At 37.8% G+C, this 17,683-nt stretch overlaps 2 protein-coding genes across 3 annotated transcripts; one reads left to right on the plus strand and one right to left on the minus strand.

Moving 5' to 3' along the window:
• Positions 1 to 1,246: 1,246 nt before the first annotated feature.
• LOC127450342 (protein amnionless-like) lies at positions 1,247 to 3,052 on the plus strand. The gene has a single exon (XM_051714392.1). It carries the CDS (start codon positions 1,247 to 1,249, stop codon positions 2,672 to 2,674), a length of 1,428 nt encoding a protein of 475 aa, XP_051570352.1. The 3' UTR covers positions 2,675 to 3,052.
• A 4,038-nt stretch (positions 3,053 to 7,090) lies between these two features.
• LOC127450343 (pre-mRNA splicing regulator USH1G-like) lies at positions 7,091 to 15,106 on the minus strand. 2 transcript variants are annotated; one of them, XM_051714393.1, is made up of 3 exons: positions 14,844 to 15,106; positions 9,016 to 9,466; positions 7,091 to 8,414 (listed from the first exon to the last, which is right to left on the minus strand). In XM_051714393.1, exons 1-3 carry the CDS (start codon positions 15,005 to 15,007, stop codon positions 7,608 to 7,610), a joined length of 1,422 nt encoding a protein of 473 aa, XP_051570353.1. In that variant the 5' UTR covers positions 15,008 to 15,106; the 3' UTR covers positions 7,091 to 7,607. The 2 variants fall into 2 exon arrangements, with proteins under 2 accessions (XP_051570353.1, XP_051570354.1); XM_051714394.1 differs by lacking the exon at positions 14,844 to 15,106 and adding an exon at positions 13,237 to 14,217.
• Positions 15,107 to 17,683: the final 2,577 nt, after the last annotated feature.

Raw genomic sequence — 17,683 nt, forward strand, 5'->3', positions numbered from 1 at the left:
TGGCATCAAATATTTTATTTTAGTACATGGCTATTCAAAAGAATGTTAGTAATTTATTAATATATATATATATATATATATATATATATATATATATATATATATATATATATATATATATATATATGTTATGCTAATAGAGTGTCTTTTTCACTGTATTAAATTTGCATTATAGTAACACTGTTTTGAACCCTATTCCACCACCCCCCGGCCAAATAAAAAGGTGTCCTCTTTTTGGAAAACCAGAATATGGTCACCCTACACAACACACGCACACAAAAAGAAGCCATCTGTCAGACAGTGTGAGTTTTTGAAACATAGGATGGCAGGGGAAGAGTCATTTACATTCACAAAGAAAGTGATACCTGATTGGACGATTCAGTAATGTTGTAATATTCATCATGAGAGTGCTACCTGATTGGTCGGAGAATCTATAGCCCGATGCCTAATCGTAACTAACCAATCAGGGAGCGCTTTCCTCACAAATATGAACGAGCCTTCTCTTGCCATCCTACATTTTGGAAATCCACCCACGTGGGAGCCGAAATGAAAAAAAAAGTGATTTTTAAGAATTCAGTTTTTTCAGTAGTTTCTCTCTCTACTTGCTTTACCGTTTGACCTGGCCAACTGTCCCATTTTAGCCGGGATGTCCCCCCACCACCAGTCGGACGGGCGAAACATCCCATATTAAAGGCTTTGAGTCCTGAATTGAAGACGCTGTCCTTCCTGACAGCGAAATGCTTGGTCTGACAGCAAAATGCTTGTCTTGTATTGAAGCAGTCGTAATGCTTATGCATTCCGTATTTTCCATGTGGTGAAAAGTTGCGAACCCTAGGTCGGAAGTTAGCAAAAGCTTTTAGTACCATGGTGGATATCAAAGTACCATGGTATTAAAATTTGATTACATTACTGAACCATGGTGTCACTACTTTTAAAAGTAAAAGTGTTGGAAAGAGACAGAGAGAGGGAGGCATATGGATTGGAGTGGAATGCAGTTTTTGTCCTCTTTTGTGAAACTACAATCAGCAGTACTTGAACAGAGGGTCAACGGTTGGCCTATTCAATTTTTAGTTGTCCTAATGAGTGTCTTTATTGCCATTGTAGTAGATGTTTTACTCACAAAATTGCTCTTGTGAATTTTTCACTAAGTTATAGTTTGGCCACTCATGTGACAGTCCCAATGTTAGCAACAGACCAAAGGTCAATCTGTCTGTCTGTCTGCCTTTCCATTCTTCAAAGTTTCACGATGTCTCTTCGACACAACATCCTGCTTGTTCTTTGCGTTTTACCCTTTGCTAATGCGCTCTACAAGCAATGGATTCCGGACACCAATTTTGAAAATGCAACCAACTGGGATAAAGGCTCCATACCATGTGGCAGTGACCAAGTGGCGTTTTTAGCTCAAAGGAAAATTTCAGTGTATGTAGAAACAGCACACACTATCACTGGAATGAGCTTGCCAATGGACGGAGAACTGATTCTGGTGTCTGGAGCTGGATTTTCTGTTCAACAGAGTGGAGACCCTAGTTGTGGATCTGGTGTCACAGCAGAGTTTAAAGACTGTGAAACTCTCCATTGGTTCGACCCATCGCTATGGGTGGCTGCCACTACTTTTGATGACCTGCACCAAGGTACATATCAGTTTTCAGTCCATGAGGAGAGTGTCCCATGCCAGTTTGATGACGTTGTATTTCGGGAGGCCACCTCATTCCGTGTGGATATCTCTTCGAATGATGTTTGCTCTGTGAAGAGTGTGTCTGTACTTGGGAAGAAGTTCACCAGCAGTTCTGAGTTATCTCAGTACTTGTCATCTCCCTCTGGCAAGCTGCAGTTCCATGGTTCCTCGTCACTTAGCGTTGGTGGTCCAGGTTGTTCTGATGTCACTGGATGCGTCTGCGATAACTCCAGAAATCGGGACAAGATCTGTGCAAATGTCATATGTGAGTCGTTGGATTGCAAGAACCCTCTGCAACCAGTAGGACATTGCTGCAGTGTTTGTGGTGCTATTGTAAACATTCAGTTCACTTCTAACTTCAACTTTGAGTCATACCGCCAACGGCTTCAGCATCTCTTTCTCAGCCTGCATAAGTATGAATCTATACAGCTGGCCATGTCAAAAGTGTCCAAAGAGCAGAGGCTGTTGGGAGTGATACCTTTTGGAGCCACTCAAGAGATCCAGGTCTTGCTTCTAGACCAGAATACGGGTCAGGATGTTGGGAAACTGGCAGAAGCTCTTGCTCGTGACATAGTGAAGGATGTGCACAACCACGGCTCGAACCTCGGCATCAACAGTGCAGAGTTCCAGGCATCCTCAGGAGCGTCTAGCAGCGAGGTAGCCGGGAACAGTGCAGGGGTTGTGGCCGGTGCAGTACTGGGCTCCCTAGTTGTGGTGGCTTTACTAGCAATCGTTTATGTCCTCTACCGCCATGGCATTGTTAAGATGCCTCGGTTGCCCAGCATCCCCTCCCTCAGCAATTGGAAGAACAATACTGATATTGGGGAACTGGGTGGCCCCTTGGACCACGGCTTTGACAACCCCATGTTTGATAAGTCGACAATGTTGCAGAGTGAACCAGGGCTGTACGGGACAGAGACTATGAACTCGATCTCCCTAACCCAGTCAGGAGTGCATTTCGTCAATCCTGTTTATGATGAAAGTGACTTTAATGCATGATAGGTGTAATATCTCCTCATCTGATGATGGATGTGATGACAAGGAAATAAACACTTTGAAAACATGATAATCATTGAAGTGTTTAAATCTGCAGATTTGAAATAAAAAAAACACGCACAAAAGGACAATAAATTGGATCAAACTTTTCAAATATGACTAGACTAGTAGTAAAAAAGGCAGATGAACAGTATGTTGTCACGGACAGCTCTCATTTCAAACCACACAATCATATTTGTATTGATTAAAAAAATTCAAAGCATGATTAAGAGTGTTTGTTTCCTCCCTCTATATTATTGTTACATTAAAGATTTTAATTCATGGGCACCTGATTTTAACTAGAACATGTGTATACAAATAAATAAGAAAATTAAGAGTAAATGTGCAATAGCCAGTCTTTACATAATCTCATATCTTATGTTTGTTGCCAAAACATCTACGTTTGAAATATCAAAGAAATCTTTCCTTCGTGGAAAGTCAGTCTGTACCAAATACAAAGAACTACTATAACAGTATCAGTTTACTATTTGGTGGTGACAGCTTCTAAGAGTGATGCTGGATTCTTGCCATGTCTTGAGATGGCAAGATGGACTGTGCTTGCATTAAATAAATAAATGGATAATTCTGAGCATTGACCTCTTGGTGACATCTTATACAGCAGGGTTCAAAAGTCAAAGACTACATTGAAAATATGGGATTTTTTGATTATTATTTAAACCTGTAAATAAACAAACACTTTAGAAAAAATGTAAAATAAAGTTAAGAAGAAATATTTGAGATTCAGCAATGCTTCTAGTTAATCACTAATCAAATAAATGGCCAACATATGTGAGCTGCACATGGCTGTGCTCTCAAAATGAGTTCTGTTGATAATTTCATTTATGAAAACTGCTAAATAGAAGCATTTCACTATATACTGTATATAATTGTATTACTGTGAGCAGCATTTCTATTTTCTATGTTCTGTAGATCTAGCAGTTTTAGACTTTTTGTGGTTTTAATTGCAGCCTCAGGTGAGGATCTAAACAGGTGACCTGGCAATTGATGTAGGACGTGTTATGCGTGATGTGGCGTTCCCACATGACCCTACTGGCTCTGGGTCAGTATAAGGTGGAGAGCTGTTGTCCTAAGATTGTGCACATCATTGTATCTTCTGGTTCAATCTGATGAATATGATCTTTGTCCTCTGATGTTGGAAAGCATAATTATATTGTACTGTGTACTACATGTGCCCTTCATAACATCTTGATTTACTTCTATGCTGTGATGTTTAACCACACCACCCCAGGTGACCTCGCAGAACAGACCTATACGAGACCACACCTATAACAAAAGTTCACTGACCCCTACCTATATGACAGTTTGTACAAAGAGAGTCGATGAAAGTCAGTAGAACGAGTTTCATACATGTCAATAACATAACTAGATAAACAAATACTAAATAAAATACATTTTCATGACTCCAAAACTAACAAAAATATAATAAAAACTGGTACAAATTAATATTAGTTTAGTGTTTGGATACAAAGTATATTACACATTCATTAAACATGAAAATGCCTCTAGATAACAATAACAGTACACAGATCTGGGAAATGTAACACTGCTTAACATAATTAAAGAATATCAGTTAATGCAGTGAATTTGGCAGCCCAACAAAAACGGAATGCTAAAACTAAAAAAGTAGATATACTGAAAAACTAATCTGAAACTAGAAAACACTGAACACAGAAACTATTAAGTAATAGAGAGAAGAAGATTGAAAACACAACTAAATTAAAAATAAAATCTATATAAAATTCAAAAAAAATTCAAGTGTAGTTAACATATTAAACATATTAAAATAACTGACAAACACAAAACTTGACAGAAACAGCACCATCATAGATTTATTGTTTTTATAAGTTACATACAAACAATATGTTATGTATAAAGTTGATGTATGCATTATACAACGTATAAAACATGGCTGTAAGTGTTGTTTGTGGTAATAAATATTGAGGGAAGACATCTGTAAAAAGTCAAGCACAGATGGGCTTTAAAGAACCTGTTCAACTGCAGCCCTGTGCTTGAAACATTTTGTTTACTGACAATACACTTCAGTTCAACAAGAAACTACTGTTGTGATCAACAAAATGACTCGGTGGTAATGAGTTATTCGCTCCGTGAGTTAAAGCACCAGGATCAACAAAGAGCTCACTGTTTCAGCTAACTCACCCATGAAAAACACATTTCACCCAATTACTCATGTTTCACAAAACCAGTTATGGCCAGATACATGTAAACATTCTGTGCAACATGTGACTGCTTAAACAAATGCTATTATCCTATGTACAGCCTCCACTGCTTCTTGCAACATTCAATTCAGACTCCTTTAATTTCCATTTGAAATTTTTACAAAGATATTAGGTCACAGTTTCAGCTATCCAACATCTAGCAAAAGCAGCGATCGTATACGCAGCAAAAAATAATATTCTTTGAATCGTAATCCTTATTTTTGTTGTTTTTCAGTAAAACTTCCTTAGATAAAATACTAAAAATAAAATAACAATACAAAATCCATAAAATAACATATTGTACATTTCATTGAGAAACAAAACTGAGTGTTATGCCTTTTTCAAGGAATACATCTTGAATTAAGTTTATTTTTCTTGCCTGACTGGCAATTACTTTTTTCTTGTTTTAAACATACACCTAACAAAATATAGTGAGTTTTATGCTTAAAACATAATTATTTGCCTATGGGGTATGGGTTATAAAACAATTATAATTCATGACATATTCACATTAAATAAACATATAAGTCTTATTATCTTACATAATTTTGCCTTTCATAATTTTTTTAAACAAGACAAAAATACTGTTTAGGAAAATAATTTTTTAGGAGCGTACATTATCGATCCAAATCTCACTGTGTATTAGCAAGAACATCAAGTGATACATTGGATAAAAATACCTATCATGTTGTGCATACTGAGCTTTGTGTATCAAACAAAATATTAAGAAAAACCAAATCAAATTCTATACATAAGTTATGTCTTAAATAACATTTTGTATAGAAATGTGCAGGCACAAGCACAGGCACTGAGACATATGCCCCATAGGGGCAGAATTATTACTGGATTTAGAGAGCGTGTAATGAGGTGTGGCCTCATTTTAGCACTTCGTATTTGCCACATGACACATGGTAACCATTAAATTTGAACTAAATAACCAATTTGACTCATATTCCGCTGTTTGTGTCAGTCATATTGTCCTTCTCTTAATTCGACATTGGTCCACTATAAACATTTAAAGCTTTATTGCTCTATTACAAGAGACTCTTTCCTTATACCAAAATTGTTTTTGTTACTGCCACATTTTAGGTTTGATTTTAATGTGAAGTGTGTAATTTCAACAGAAATTAAACAGAATTGCAAAAATATTGAGTTTTCATACAGGCTTTCTGAACACTCCCCCCATCTACGATTGGTTGGACAAACAACCCACCCCAAACTCACAGCATGGTTGAGCCAACAATTTTCGGGGAATCAACCAAATAATGGCTAACTTATAGATTTCTCTGCTATGAAAGCTGGATTCCGCCAGGGAATAAAAAAAAATGAAAGAGGTAATTCTCACTTTACACCTCACAATTGTAGATAAAACCGCAATTGCAAGATATAAAGTCGCAATTATGTGATATAAACTCACAATTGTGTAATATAAATGCGCAACTGCAAGAAATAAAGTTGTAATTCTGAGAAATAAAGTCGTAATTGCGAGAGAAAAAGTCACAATTGTAAGATTTAAAATTTCGCAATTTCGAGTTTATATAACGCAATGGTGACTTTATATCTCGCATTTGCGAGTTTGTATCACATAATTGCGACTTAATATCTCGGAATTGCGAATTAAAAAGTTGCAGCTGCAAGAAATAAAGTCAGATTTGTGCAAATTACCTTTTTATTTTTTACTACGCAGTGGTATAAAGGCACCAGGCTCTGCGTATTCAGCTGGGATAGGAGAAAATATTTTACGCACATCACATTTTAAGGGATAGTTCACCCAAAAATGAAAATTCTCTCATCATTTACTCACCCTCATGCCATCCCAGATGTGTATGACTTTCTTCTGCAAAACATAAACAAAGGTTTTTGGAAGAATATCTCAGCTCTGTAGGTCCATACAATGTAAGTAATTGGTGATCAGCACTTTAAAGCTCCACAACACACAGACAATCTTAGTAAAAGTAATCCATATGACACCAGTGGTTAAATGAATGTCTTCTAAAATGATACGATTGTTTTGGGTGAGAACACATACATACTACGACTGTCTGTGCTAAATGGTTTAAAGTGCTGATCATCATTCACTTACATTGTATGGACCTACAGAGCTGAGATGTTCTTCTAAAAATCTTTGTTTGTGTTTTGCAGAAGAAAGAAAGTCATACACATCTGGGAAGGCATGAGAGTGAGTAAATGATGAGAGAAATTAAAATTTTGGGTGAACTATTCCTTCTAGTTTTTGTTTCAGTTTAGGTTTACTTTAGTTTCATTGGCCAAATGTTGAAAAACGAACTTATCTTCAAAGAAAAATGGTACAATGGTGCAATGTTGCCACTGCAAGATACAGTAAATATTTTGGTGACACAGTTGTGTAAAGCAGCTCCGTAAAACATAAGTCTCCCCTTACAAAACATCTAGAGCCGCAAATTTGCCACTAAATATTTTCACATGCAAATGAGCTTGTGATTTGCCGCACATGTTTGCCAGAAGTTTGCAGCTCTTCACCAGTAGTGGTGAACCTGCAGCAAACCTTTGGCAACAATGGACAATTTGCTGCAAGTCTGTCACAGATTTGCCATGAACTCTTGATTATTGTAAGGGTTGCTTTTTCTTCAACTCTACTGTCTTGTTTCAATGTTAATCATTCATTGAGGTAAAGGCAGAATTCACAACTCGGTGTCCTCTATGCAGCCTGGGTCTTCAATAGCCTCCAATCGTTGTTGACAGGCATCTATGATCTTCTTGCGGGGCCCCAGTGGGATGTGAATGCTCTTGAGGTCGTTGTCTGAGCAAAGCAACAGGGCCTCCAGGTCGATCTTCTCTCTTTTGAAGATAGGAATGAACTCATTCATGCTCTGTGTGGCCAGAAACACTTCCAGTGGACTGGTGTCTGGCTCATCGTCGTCATCCAAACCCAACTCAACCTCTTCCCATGGCAGCTCCTGCACGTTCCTCTCCTGCAGGCTACGGGCACTTCCAATGCTATCATCATCCAGACTGGGTGAGCGTTGCAACCGGCTCTGCAGGCGCACATTATTGACCTGTTCGCTGCCCACAAGACTGCCTTCATCTCTGCTGCCAATGCCGAAAAGTCCGCTACTCACATAGTTGCGTCGGAACACCATGGTTCCCAGGCCGGGGCGGTTGAAGAGCGAGTCATGACCCGAGTCATTGCTTATCTCTGAGTAGTCCACATCTTGTCCATGCAGGTCGGGCTCACTGATGGCACGCGAAATAGCGTCCTCATTGTAACTTGGGAACATGTCACGTATGTTGCGACGGGACCGGTCCTTGGGGTGGACATACGTCCCCTGCTTCAGAAACATGACGTCATTACCCAGTTGTAGTCCAGACAAGGAGCGAACGCTCTTCCTGCCATCTTCGTAGATCTTGAAGGTCCCATCACCTTGCTTCTTCTTATCAAGCTTCTTCTGGATCTTAGTTTTACCCCTGGCTGTGGCATGAAGAGTAGCCTAGAGCAACAATGACATCATAATCTTACAATGAAGCAGCAGCAATGTTGCCCCAGAAGCGCTGAGGGTAAATATCATAAGAACATAATATTTGGGAATGCTGAAAGGTGCTTCGTTTCAGTGACTAGGGGTTGTTTCTTAACATCAAGGGGGGAATTCCCTGTACCAATTGTATTTTACTGAACACAATTTGTATTGCGCAATTCCAGATTTTGCAGGCCAGTTTTGAGTGCTAGGTTGTGAAGGATGCACAAGACTATTTAAATATATATGAAAATGTACATGCACATCTCCTTTCAACAACATTATGTTTACCACCTACTTTTCATGTGCAATAACACTGACTATTAAGTTGCAAGCACAAAAAACAACTAATTTACAAAGAAAGGAGGCATATTTGTGCTTTGTTCATTTGACAATGAATTAATTTAAAATGGTGCAGCGCTATTTCAGCACATTTAGCACCTGGGTAAACCGGATTGCGGGTGGTAAGCGAACAAGATGCATGTTTTTGCTCTGAGATACCGTGTGCAAAAGTGCCGCAACTGTTTAGTGAATTCACCCCCAATTGTTTCGAATTTGGGATTAAGAACATTCTGACCTGGGAGTATGGCACACTAGTGGCAGTGTTGAAGTTGTGTAACTTGCGACTCAAGGTGCTGCTGGCATAGCTGGAGAAGCTCATGGCATCAGAGACCGATGCTTCCATTGTCTCTCTCTGGAATTTGCGCTCCATGTGCCGCCGGTGCTTTTGCTGAAGTTTAACACATTCCTTGATGCGCCGTTCGGCATCGCGAAATGCTCTATCCTTCAGCTTGCTTACTAGCTTGGGATTGAGGGCCGTCTGCTTGGCAGCGATAGAGTCCAGGTAGCGCACGCAGTCCATGTGGTTCTTGGTAGCAGCCATGTCCAGAGGCGTGTGGTAGTCGTTGTCAAGGCACCACACGTTGGCACCAAACGACACAAGGAAAGACAAGCAATTGAGATGGCCATTGGCAGCAGCCAGGTGGAGTGGTGTGTTCCCCCATATGTCACACTTATCTGGGTTCCCCCTGAAAGTAGAGCCGAGAAAGATCCAATATCAGGTGTGGCATCCAAATTATGACCTTTGGGTAACTATTACCCAGAATCTATGGCCTTATCATGTCTTCAAACTGGGGCCACTTTAGTTGTATATTATAGGTTATGTAACACTTGCTATATATAATATACAGTATAACATGGCTATAATTCACACTTGTATGTGTTGGGTGCAACTGGATAAGGCTTGTCTAAGCTGTCATTATCACTTGTTTAAGACTCCAAAATAGCTGATGCCACACTGGCAAGTCCATGATTCTTTGATTATGTTTTCAGCACTGGCTTGTCATCCATGAAGGCCAGTAAATAATGCATAGATCTATGAAACTGAAACAAATTGTGATGCATATCATCAAATCAACAAATGTAATTAGGACAAACAGGTTTGTTTCATAACCCATTCAGTCTCAGAAAGCAAATCTGATCCAGTTTAGTGTTTTCTTCTTGGAATAAGGATGATATAAAACCGTAATCCACCATCATCTGTGCTAATGCTGAGCCAGAGTACTGGATCTGCAATTTGACCACCTGCTTGAATAAGTGGTAACTCGTTGGGTGTCACCTTACTAGGAGGAATGATTGGGTTGCGCTGGTGATTTCACACTAAATTCCTGCATTCACAATGCAACCATATAGGCCCGACTCAGAAAGAAGCACGTCAGCATCATAAAAATTAAATGTTCATTTTTACAAGACTTCATTTGTTAATCTGTGACCACTAGAAAAACGTGTAGAAACTTTGAATCAATTATATTCTCAGTGACACTGTAGCTATGAGGTCATCATTCCAAAGAATGCATTTTTAGGTGCACTAGCATTTGAGTTTGGATTATGTTGAAGTATCTATAAACAGATATGCAAAGTACAAGTATAAAGGGTATATTTGCTTCCAGTTCTCTAATAGAAAACAGCATATACAGTATATAAATTACACTGTGAAAAGTCAAATGATGCAATCATTACCTTAAGGAGCCATTTCTACCTGATCTGACCCTTAAAAATAACTTGTGTAACCTGATGCAGTCAGGTTTATTCGCACATAGAAAATTACTGTATACACTGGCGGCCAAAGGTTTGGAATAATGTACAGATTTTGCTGTTTCGGAAGGAAACTGGTACTTTAATTCAACAAAGTGGCATTCAACTGATCACAAAGTATAGTTAGGACATTACTGATGTAAAAAAATGCACCATCACTATTTGAAAAAAGTAATTTTTGATAAAATCTAGACAGCAGCCATCACTCCAACACCTTATCCTCGAGTAATCATGCTAAATTGCTAATTTGGTACTAGAAAATCACTTGCCATTATATTAAACACAGCTGAATCTATTTGGTTTGTAAAATTAAGCTTAACTGTCTTTGTGTTTGTTTTTGAGTTGCCACAGTATGTAATAGACTGGCATGTCTTAAGGTCAATATTAGGTCAAAAATGGCAAAAAAGAAACAGTTTTCTCTAGAAACTCGTCAGTCAATCATTGTTTTGAGGAATGAAGGCTATACAATGCTTGAAATTGCCAAAAAACTGAAGATTTCATATAAAGGTGTACACTACAGTCTTCAAAGATAAAGGACAACTGGCTCTAACAAGGACAGAAAGAGATGTGGAAGGCCCAGGTGTACAACTAAACAAGAGGATAAGTACATCAGAGACTCTAGTTTGAGAAATAGAAGTCTCACATGTCCTCAGCTGACAGCTTCATTGAATTCTACCCGCTCAACACCAGTTTCATGTACAACAGTAAAGAGAAGACTCAGGGGTGCAGGCCTTATGGGAAGAATTGTAAAGATAAAGCCACTTTTGAAACAGAAAAACAAAAAGAAAAGGTTAGAGTGGACAAAGAAACACAGACATTGGACAACAGATAATTGGAAAAGAGTGTTATGGATCTTAACCCCATTGAGCTTTTGTGGGATCAGCTAGACTGTAAGGTGCGTGAGAAGTGCCCGACAACACAGCCACATCTACGGCAAGTGCTACAGGAAGTGTGGGGTAAAATGTCACCTGATCTGGACAAACTGACAACTAGAATGCCAAGGATCTGCAAAGCTGTCATTGCTGCACATGGAGGATTTTTTTGATGAGAACTCTTTGGAGTAGTTTAAGAAGTTCTGAACATTTTTTTCAAATTGTAATAGTAATTTTTCACGTTATAATGTCCTGACTATACATTGTGATCAGTTGAATGCCACTTTGGTGAATAAAAGTACCAATTTCTTTCTATAAGAGCAAAATCTGTACATTATTCCAAACTTTTGACCGTCAGTGTATATATTGTATGTTACCACTTGACATAAGATCCACTAAAAAGGTATCGGCCACTACTTTGACGATACACATTCAGACATCATGATTTTATACAGTAAAGCGTGATGCATCTAAATACCATTGGATACAACTGGAACGCAACAGAAACTTTGTCCAGTATGGCACCTCCTAGTTGTAACTCTGAGAAATGCCACTTTCTGATTCTGCGCTTATTTAGACAACCTGCTTCTCCATTAATTGAGCTGTTGGAAATAAATGAACGCATACCTACATGAAAATATAGATTTTTGAAGGACCTCAAGTATTGATGCAATGTAGTAAGAAATAAAATCTCGATATATGATATATTTATAGCCTAAATTTTCACTGTAAAGTATTTCTTCCACAGCTGAGCTGTATCTTTTTGTTTTGTGCAACTATCACTGGCTGAGCCAATCAATATTTGATGAGAGACAGGTGAAGCCTTGCAGTAATGCATTATGGATGAGAAAAGCTGCAAGGTTTTCACAGTTAGCAAAGGGAGTTGTGTGCACTACTGGGTCAAGCCAGAATTTGGATTATGACCCGGTAACCCATCTGATCTTGATTTTTGGTATGCCAACCCCTTATCACATATATTTATTGTCCTATAAACTAGGAGACCCTTGAAGCCCATTATCAAACCCAATCAGACATGTACAGAGAACCACTGCTGTCTTAGACCATGATTTAGGAACTGTCATTTTTACTCCACTAATTCTGTATGTTGTTAAGACATATTACTGTCAGTGCATTATAAAATCACAAAAATAGGAGTATTTTATCATTTCATACACTATCTCCCAACCTCCTATAACAAATAACTGCTATATGGCCCTCGCCGCCAATAAATGTCTATTTTTACTCTTGTTACTATTTTTACCATCATTGCACTGTCCATGTTTCTTAACTTCTAATAGCATGATTCATGATGCTTCTGACACTGTTCTCATGTGCTGTAATGCATTAATAGCCACTTGGAAACATCTTGTGCAAACGCTGTGCATTATCGTGGGAATATAGGCATCCATCACTGCCGTGTGGTGCATTGTCTTAATCACTGAGGAAAAACACCCAAATTAGAGGATTAATTATGTATGCATGAGCATAAGTTGGCTCTAACTGTAGAAACGCTCTGCTTGCTTTGCTTTATGTGCAGATCACATGATAGCCAGTGGCTTTCATTTTTTAGCAGTCTAACAGACTGATTGCCCATTCAGGGTGGCTGTGCATTGCCGAACTTTTGCCAATTAAGCGCTCGCATAAAAGGGCCTGTACAACTGAAACCAGGTCAGCTCTGATGAAAGCATTTGTGTGTCGCTATTATCAACCTTCTACTATCAGTATCAATGGACTGCTCTTTAGATTGAATAATAATTTTTTTTCCCTCCCCTTTTCTCCCCAATTTGGAATGCCCAGTTCCCAATGCATCTTGTAGTGGCGTAGTGACTCACCTCAGTCTAGGTGGCAGAGGACAAGTCTCAGTTGCCTCTGCGTCTGAGGCTGTCAATCTGTGCATCTTATTACATGGCTTGTTGAGTGCGTTACAATGGAGATGTAGCGTGTGTGGAGGCCCACGCTATTCTCCGTGGCATCCATGCACAACTCACCATGCACCCCACTGAGAGCAAGAATCACACATTATAGCGACCACAAGGAGGTTACCCCATGTGACTCTACCCTCCCTAGCAACCGGGCCAATTTGGTTGCTTAGGCGACCTGGAGACCTGGCTGGAGTCACTCAGCATGCCCTGGATTTGAACTTGCAACTCCAGGGGTGGTAGTCAGCATCTTTACTCGCTGAGATACCCAGGCCCCCATGTGCAATTGCTAATGCATCCTCACTGATAAGACAACTCAAATTATATTGCAAATGAGTAACAGCTACAGAGAAGTTGCAGTCACTTAAAATACCTTTGCATATATGCATTTGGCAGACACTATTATCCAGATTGTCTTACTATGCATACAAGGTGTGCATTTTTTAACAGTCTAGGAATTCTCTGGGAATCAAACCCATAACTTCAGCATTATTAGCGCCATGCTCTACCAGTTGAACTATAGAAATGTAAGAACCCCCCAGACAATAAATACCACTACTACTACAAAATACTAGTTTCAATCAGAATTCGCTTTTCATGCTTGATAGTTCAAATGCATGCATAGTTCAAAATTCCGTGCAAAGTTTAAAATGCATACGCTGCTACAATTCAAACTGAGCTTTTTACACTTGATCTTAAATTAATTTAGCTGCTGTAACGTAATGTTTAACGATAAGTGTTTAATGGACTTGGTCAACATCAAGATTTTAGTTTTTTTTTATTTTTCTAGCATTTTAATCACCAGTTTGCTTTGGCTAGTTCGTTTTAAAAGGTTCTGCGGTGTGACTTAAGAATTTTTATAAGTACATATACCCCAAGTATTGTCTGAATTGATCTGAGGTAATAAAACAGTAAAAGCATAATGTGATAAAAGAAATTAGCAAAATGCGGTAATATATATATATATATATATATATATATATATATATATATATATATATATATATATATATTTTTTTTTTTTTTTTTTTTTTTATTTATTTTTTTTTATTATTAATATTTATTTCATTTATTTTTCAGTAGGTTAGCCTATAGCATGTCCCACCGCGGGACATGTCAACTTCCCAAATGTATTTATTTTCCTGTCAACTACACCATAACCATTTATAGTCTCGTGTTAATATGACTTCAGGAATGACATGCTCTGTGTGCATCTTATATTGCATAACACGCCCCCATAAACATCATGAGAGAAAGGTTTAAGGAAGCTAAATGCAAGGGTGAGTGGAGAACAGCACGTTCCACACCCAATTAACTTCGTAGACTCAATAAACTCATCAGCCGCGTGAAGAAAAAAATAAATAAATCCTCGATGTTTTTATACCAGCATTAGGGTGTGACGATATAACGGTGAGCTCAATGGTGCGCCATGGTGGTTCCTGCGTAATGCCGCACACACAGACAAGCGGGTTTAAGCTTCTGTTAGAAACATGAGAACTCTGACGCGCGGTCGGCCTTACCCTCTTCCCGCGATCAGCCGCAGCGCGTCTAAGTTGCCGTGGTACGCGGCCCATAGCGTCGGTGTCATGCCATCCTCATCTGGAGCGTTCAAGTCCTTCCGCGTCGCTTCTTTCAACAAGTCAAGGTAGCCATCGCGAGCTGCCTTGTGATATTTGTCATTCATGATGATTTCGAACCTCAGCCTCCATCACTCTTTCACGTGCGCTGTGCATCAGCTTTGAACCCCTGCTCGGCTCGAGCGCGCGCTTCAGGCACTGGGGTTTCCAAGGACACATCGCAAGCGTTGGCGCTCGTGAGGGTGTGGCTTCAGCCTTAGCCTTACAAGACTCATCGGAGTCTTTTTCCTTAGTGAATTTCAAAAAAACAAATAGTTTGATTTTGTTCAGCAAACCAGAGATTTGCTTCTTTCCCTTCAAAGTTTCTCAAATCAATCACACATTTTTCAAATTAGAAAATTACATTATAAAATGCCAAACAGATAATAAGTTAATGTGCATTTATACGTACTGACATTAAACCTTTTTCCATATTTATACTGTATAATTTTTTTAATGTACACTGCCAAAATGCAATCTAAAAATAACCTAAAATGTGCACACTGTAATCCATAATGTTGTCATTACTGGAAAAATCCAGTAATCCAGTGAATCAAACATTACTTGTAATGCCAAGTTTTGGGCTCATAACTCAAATATCTATGTTCCTTAAACTTATTTATAAATTAAAAAAAAAAAAAAAACTCCATAGACTTTTAAGTGTTAATAACTCAAACAATTGAACACAAATATTGAGGATATTGGGAATACCCATAATCCATTGTGTTTAAAATATTTAATTATATTTCCTTGGCCGGTTTCTTTCAATTTCAGTTCACATTCTGCATGTGCAGCTGAAGTCCAGGCACATATGCATGTCTGTGGGGAATTAGGTTTATTTAATGATTGTCTTAAAATCTGTTATAATCTTCTTTATTTGAGCTGTGTTATTGTATGATCTAAATTTGAGTCAGTTCAACTAAAATTAGAAACAACATTTAAATAGCAAATCTGAGTTAAGTCTACTTGCATCTAGTTAAACTTAAATAGTTACATTCATTCTATATGAACACTAAGTTTAGTGAACTTAATTACACAAGTTTTGGAGACACTATTACTCAGTTGAATTGAGTTAACTTATTAGGGTTTTCAATGCAGCGAAATTAACTAAGTCAAAAATACTATTCTAAATGATTAAATTAATCTGAATCAACCTGACTACGTTAGGTTTCATCAACGAAGGTAATTTGTAAGAGTCAGTTCAGGTAAATAGGTAATTAAGGTAACAACTGCACATTTTCTTTTCTTTTTTACAGGAGTAAATGAACTACTAATTCACAAAGCATCATCTAATGTTTGTTGAAGACTTAGTAATGATTGCTATGAAATGTTGCCTTACTTTTTCACAGGCTCTTTTAAATTATTTATTTTTCGTAAATATTCTTTTAAATTAAGTTCTTTGAGTGACCCAAAAAGGTATAGGACTCTAAGTCACACTTACATTGTCTGAATGTCATCGCATTACATAAATAAATAAATAAAATTTGGCATACTGTTCAAAATAAAGACAGAAAGTATTGTGACAATATGTGGTTGACAAATGTTAGTGGAAAATGTTCATAGTTATTTTGATGAACTACATCTGTGGTTTCTGCAAGGACACTTGAGTGAATTGACTTCATGCATCCAGTTAAATACACCAAGACAAGTTTCTTAAAAGTGCAAAAATGGCTCAGAAACTTTCAGAAGAAAATCGCTAGTATTGTGTAATAAAAATGTAGACATTTTACTGTAAGTTTACAAATACTTTTTTGGGGGCCACTATACAGTGATTGTGTTTCACAGTCTTTAAAAGCAGTGGATTTTTATATTGTCTTTTGTTCTTGAATTGGCCTGTTCTAAAAAGTAATTACAGGTCATTATATCCTGCATTAATTATAGCATCCATGTTATTTATAGTGGCTATATAGTATATACATGACATATATATCATCACATCCCATCACAGTGTCATTATGACACTGACCTGCTCTGATGTTTCATGATTTATGTATTTATAGCACAGAGTAAGTTACATGACAGTTTTTTAACATTTTGTTCTAATAATGTGTGTTTATTCTGACAGGTAGTATTATCGCTGTGAATTATTGGGTTGTAGAGTGAATAAATACACACCATGAAGTGGAATATTTCACAGAAGTCCAGCAGATCCTTCTCATGGTATGTCAAGGACACACATATCAAAATCACTTGTTCTATACTACTGTGTTGTAAGTCTTTTTTTTTTTTTTCTTAAATCTAGATTGAATAAATGGGTACTTTCTTTATGACATGCTATACGCCTTCTAAACTATTTTAAATAGCATTTTTGCAAAAAATTCATTTGACACTGCAAGACTACCTATAATGAAGGAGATTAAAATGGTAAAAGTCTTGGTGACTCATTACAGGTCCTACGATATACACTTTCTCTTAATATGAATTTTAACCTTAAATATTAAATAAAAAAGGCATGTCATGTCTCAGCTACCCAAATGCACTGTAGTATATGAGAAAGAGTACTAAATAGCCAATTCTGCTCCAGGGTCTGTATTACTCTGGGTTAATCTTACAATCCTGTATTGCTGTAATGTTAACATTGCAGCTCTTGCATGATAAATTGCTTGTGCTTTTCCTAATCTATAGGTTGCTTTAGACAAAAGAATTTGTCAAATGAATGAGTATGAATAATGTTGCTTTTGATATTGAAACAATGCACAATTCAATTGTTCTGTTAATACAAATATTTACAATGACACTGGGTG

Source organism: Myxocyprinus asiaticus, chromosome 13 (genome assembly GCF_019703515.2).
Source record: "Myxocyprinus asiaticus isolate MX2 ecotype Aquarium Trade chromosome 13, UBuf_Myxa_2, whole genome shotgun sequence".
In the NCBI taxonomy this organism is placed as follows: Eukaryota; Metazoa; Chordata; class Actinopteri; order Cypriniformes; family Catostomidae; genus Myxocyprinus; species Myxocyprinus asiaticus.

Excerpts from the sequence above, each read along its gene's own strand:
- LOC127450343 (XM_051714393.1), bottom strand. The coding sequence starts at position 15,007 with ATGAATGACAAATATCACAAGGCAGCTCGCGATGGCTACCTTGACTTG. Across the intron at positions 9,467-14,843 it reads CGGCTGATCGCGGGAAGAGG|GGGGAACCCAGATAAGTGTG; the intron begins GTAAGGCCGACC and ends CTCTACTTTCAG. Across the intron at positions 8,415-9,015 it reads CTAGTGTGCCATACTCCCAG|GCTACTCTTCATGCCACAGC; the intron begins GTCAGAATGTTC and ends TTGTTGCTCTAG.
- LOC127450342 (XM_051714392.1), top strand. The coding sequence starts at position 1,247 with ATGTCTCTTCGACACAACATCCTGCTTGTTCTTTGCGTTTTACCCTTT.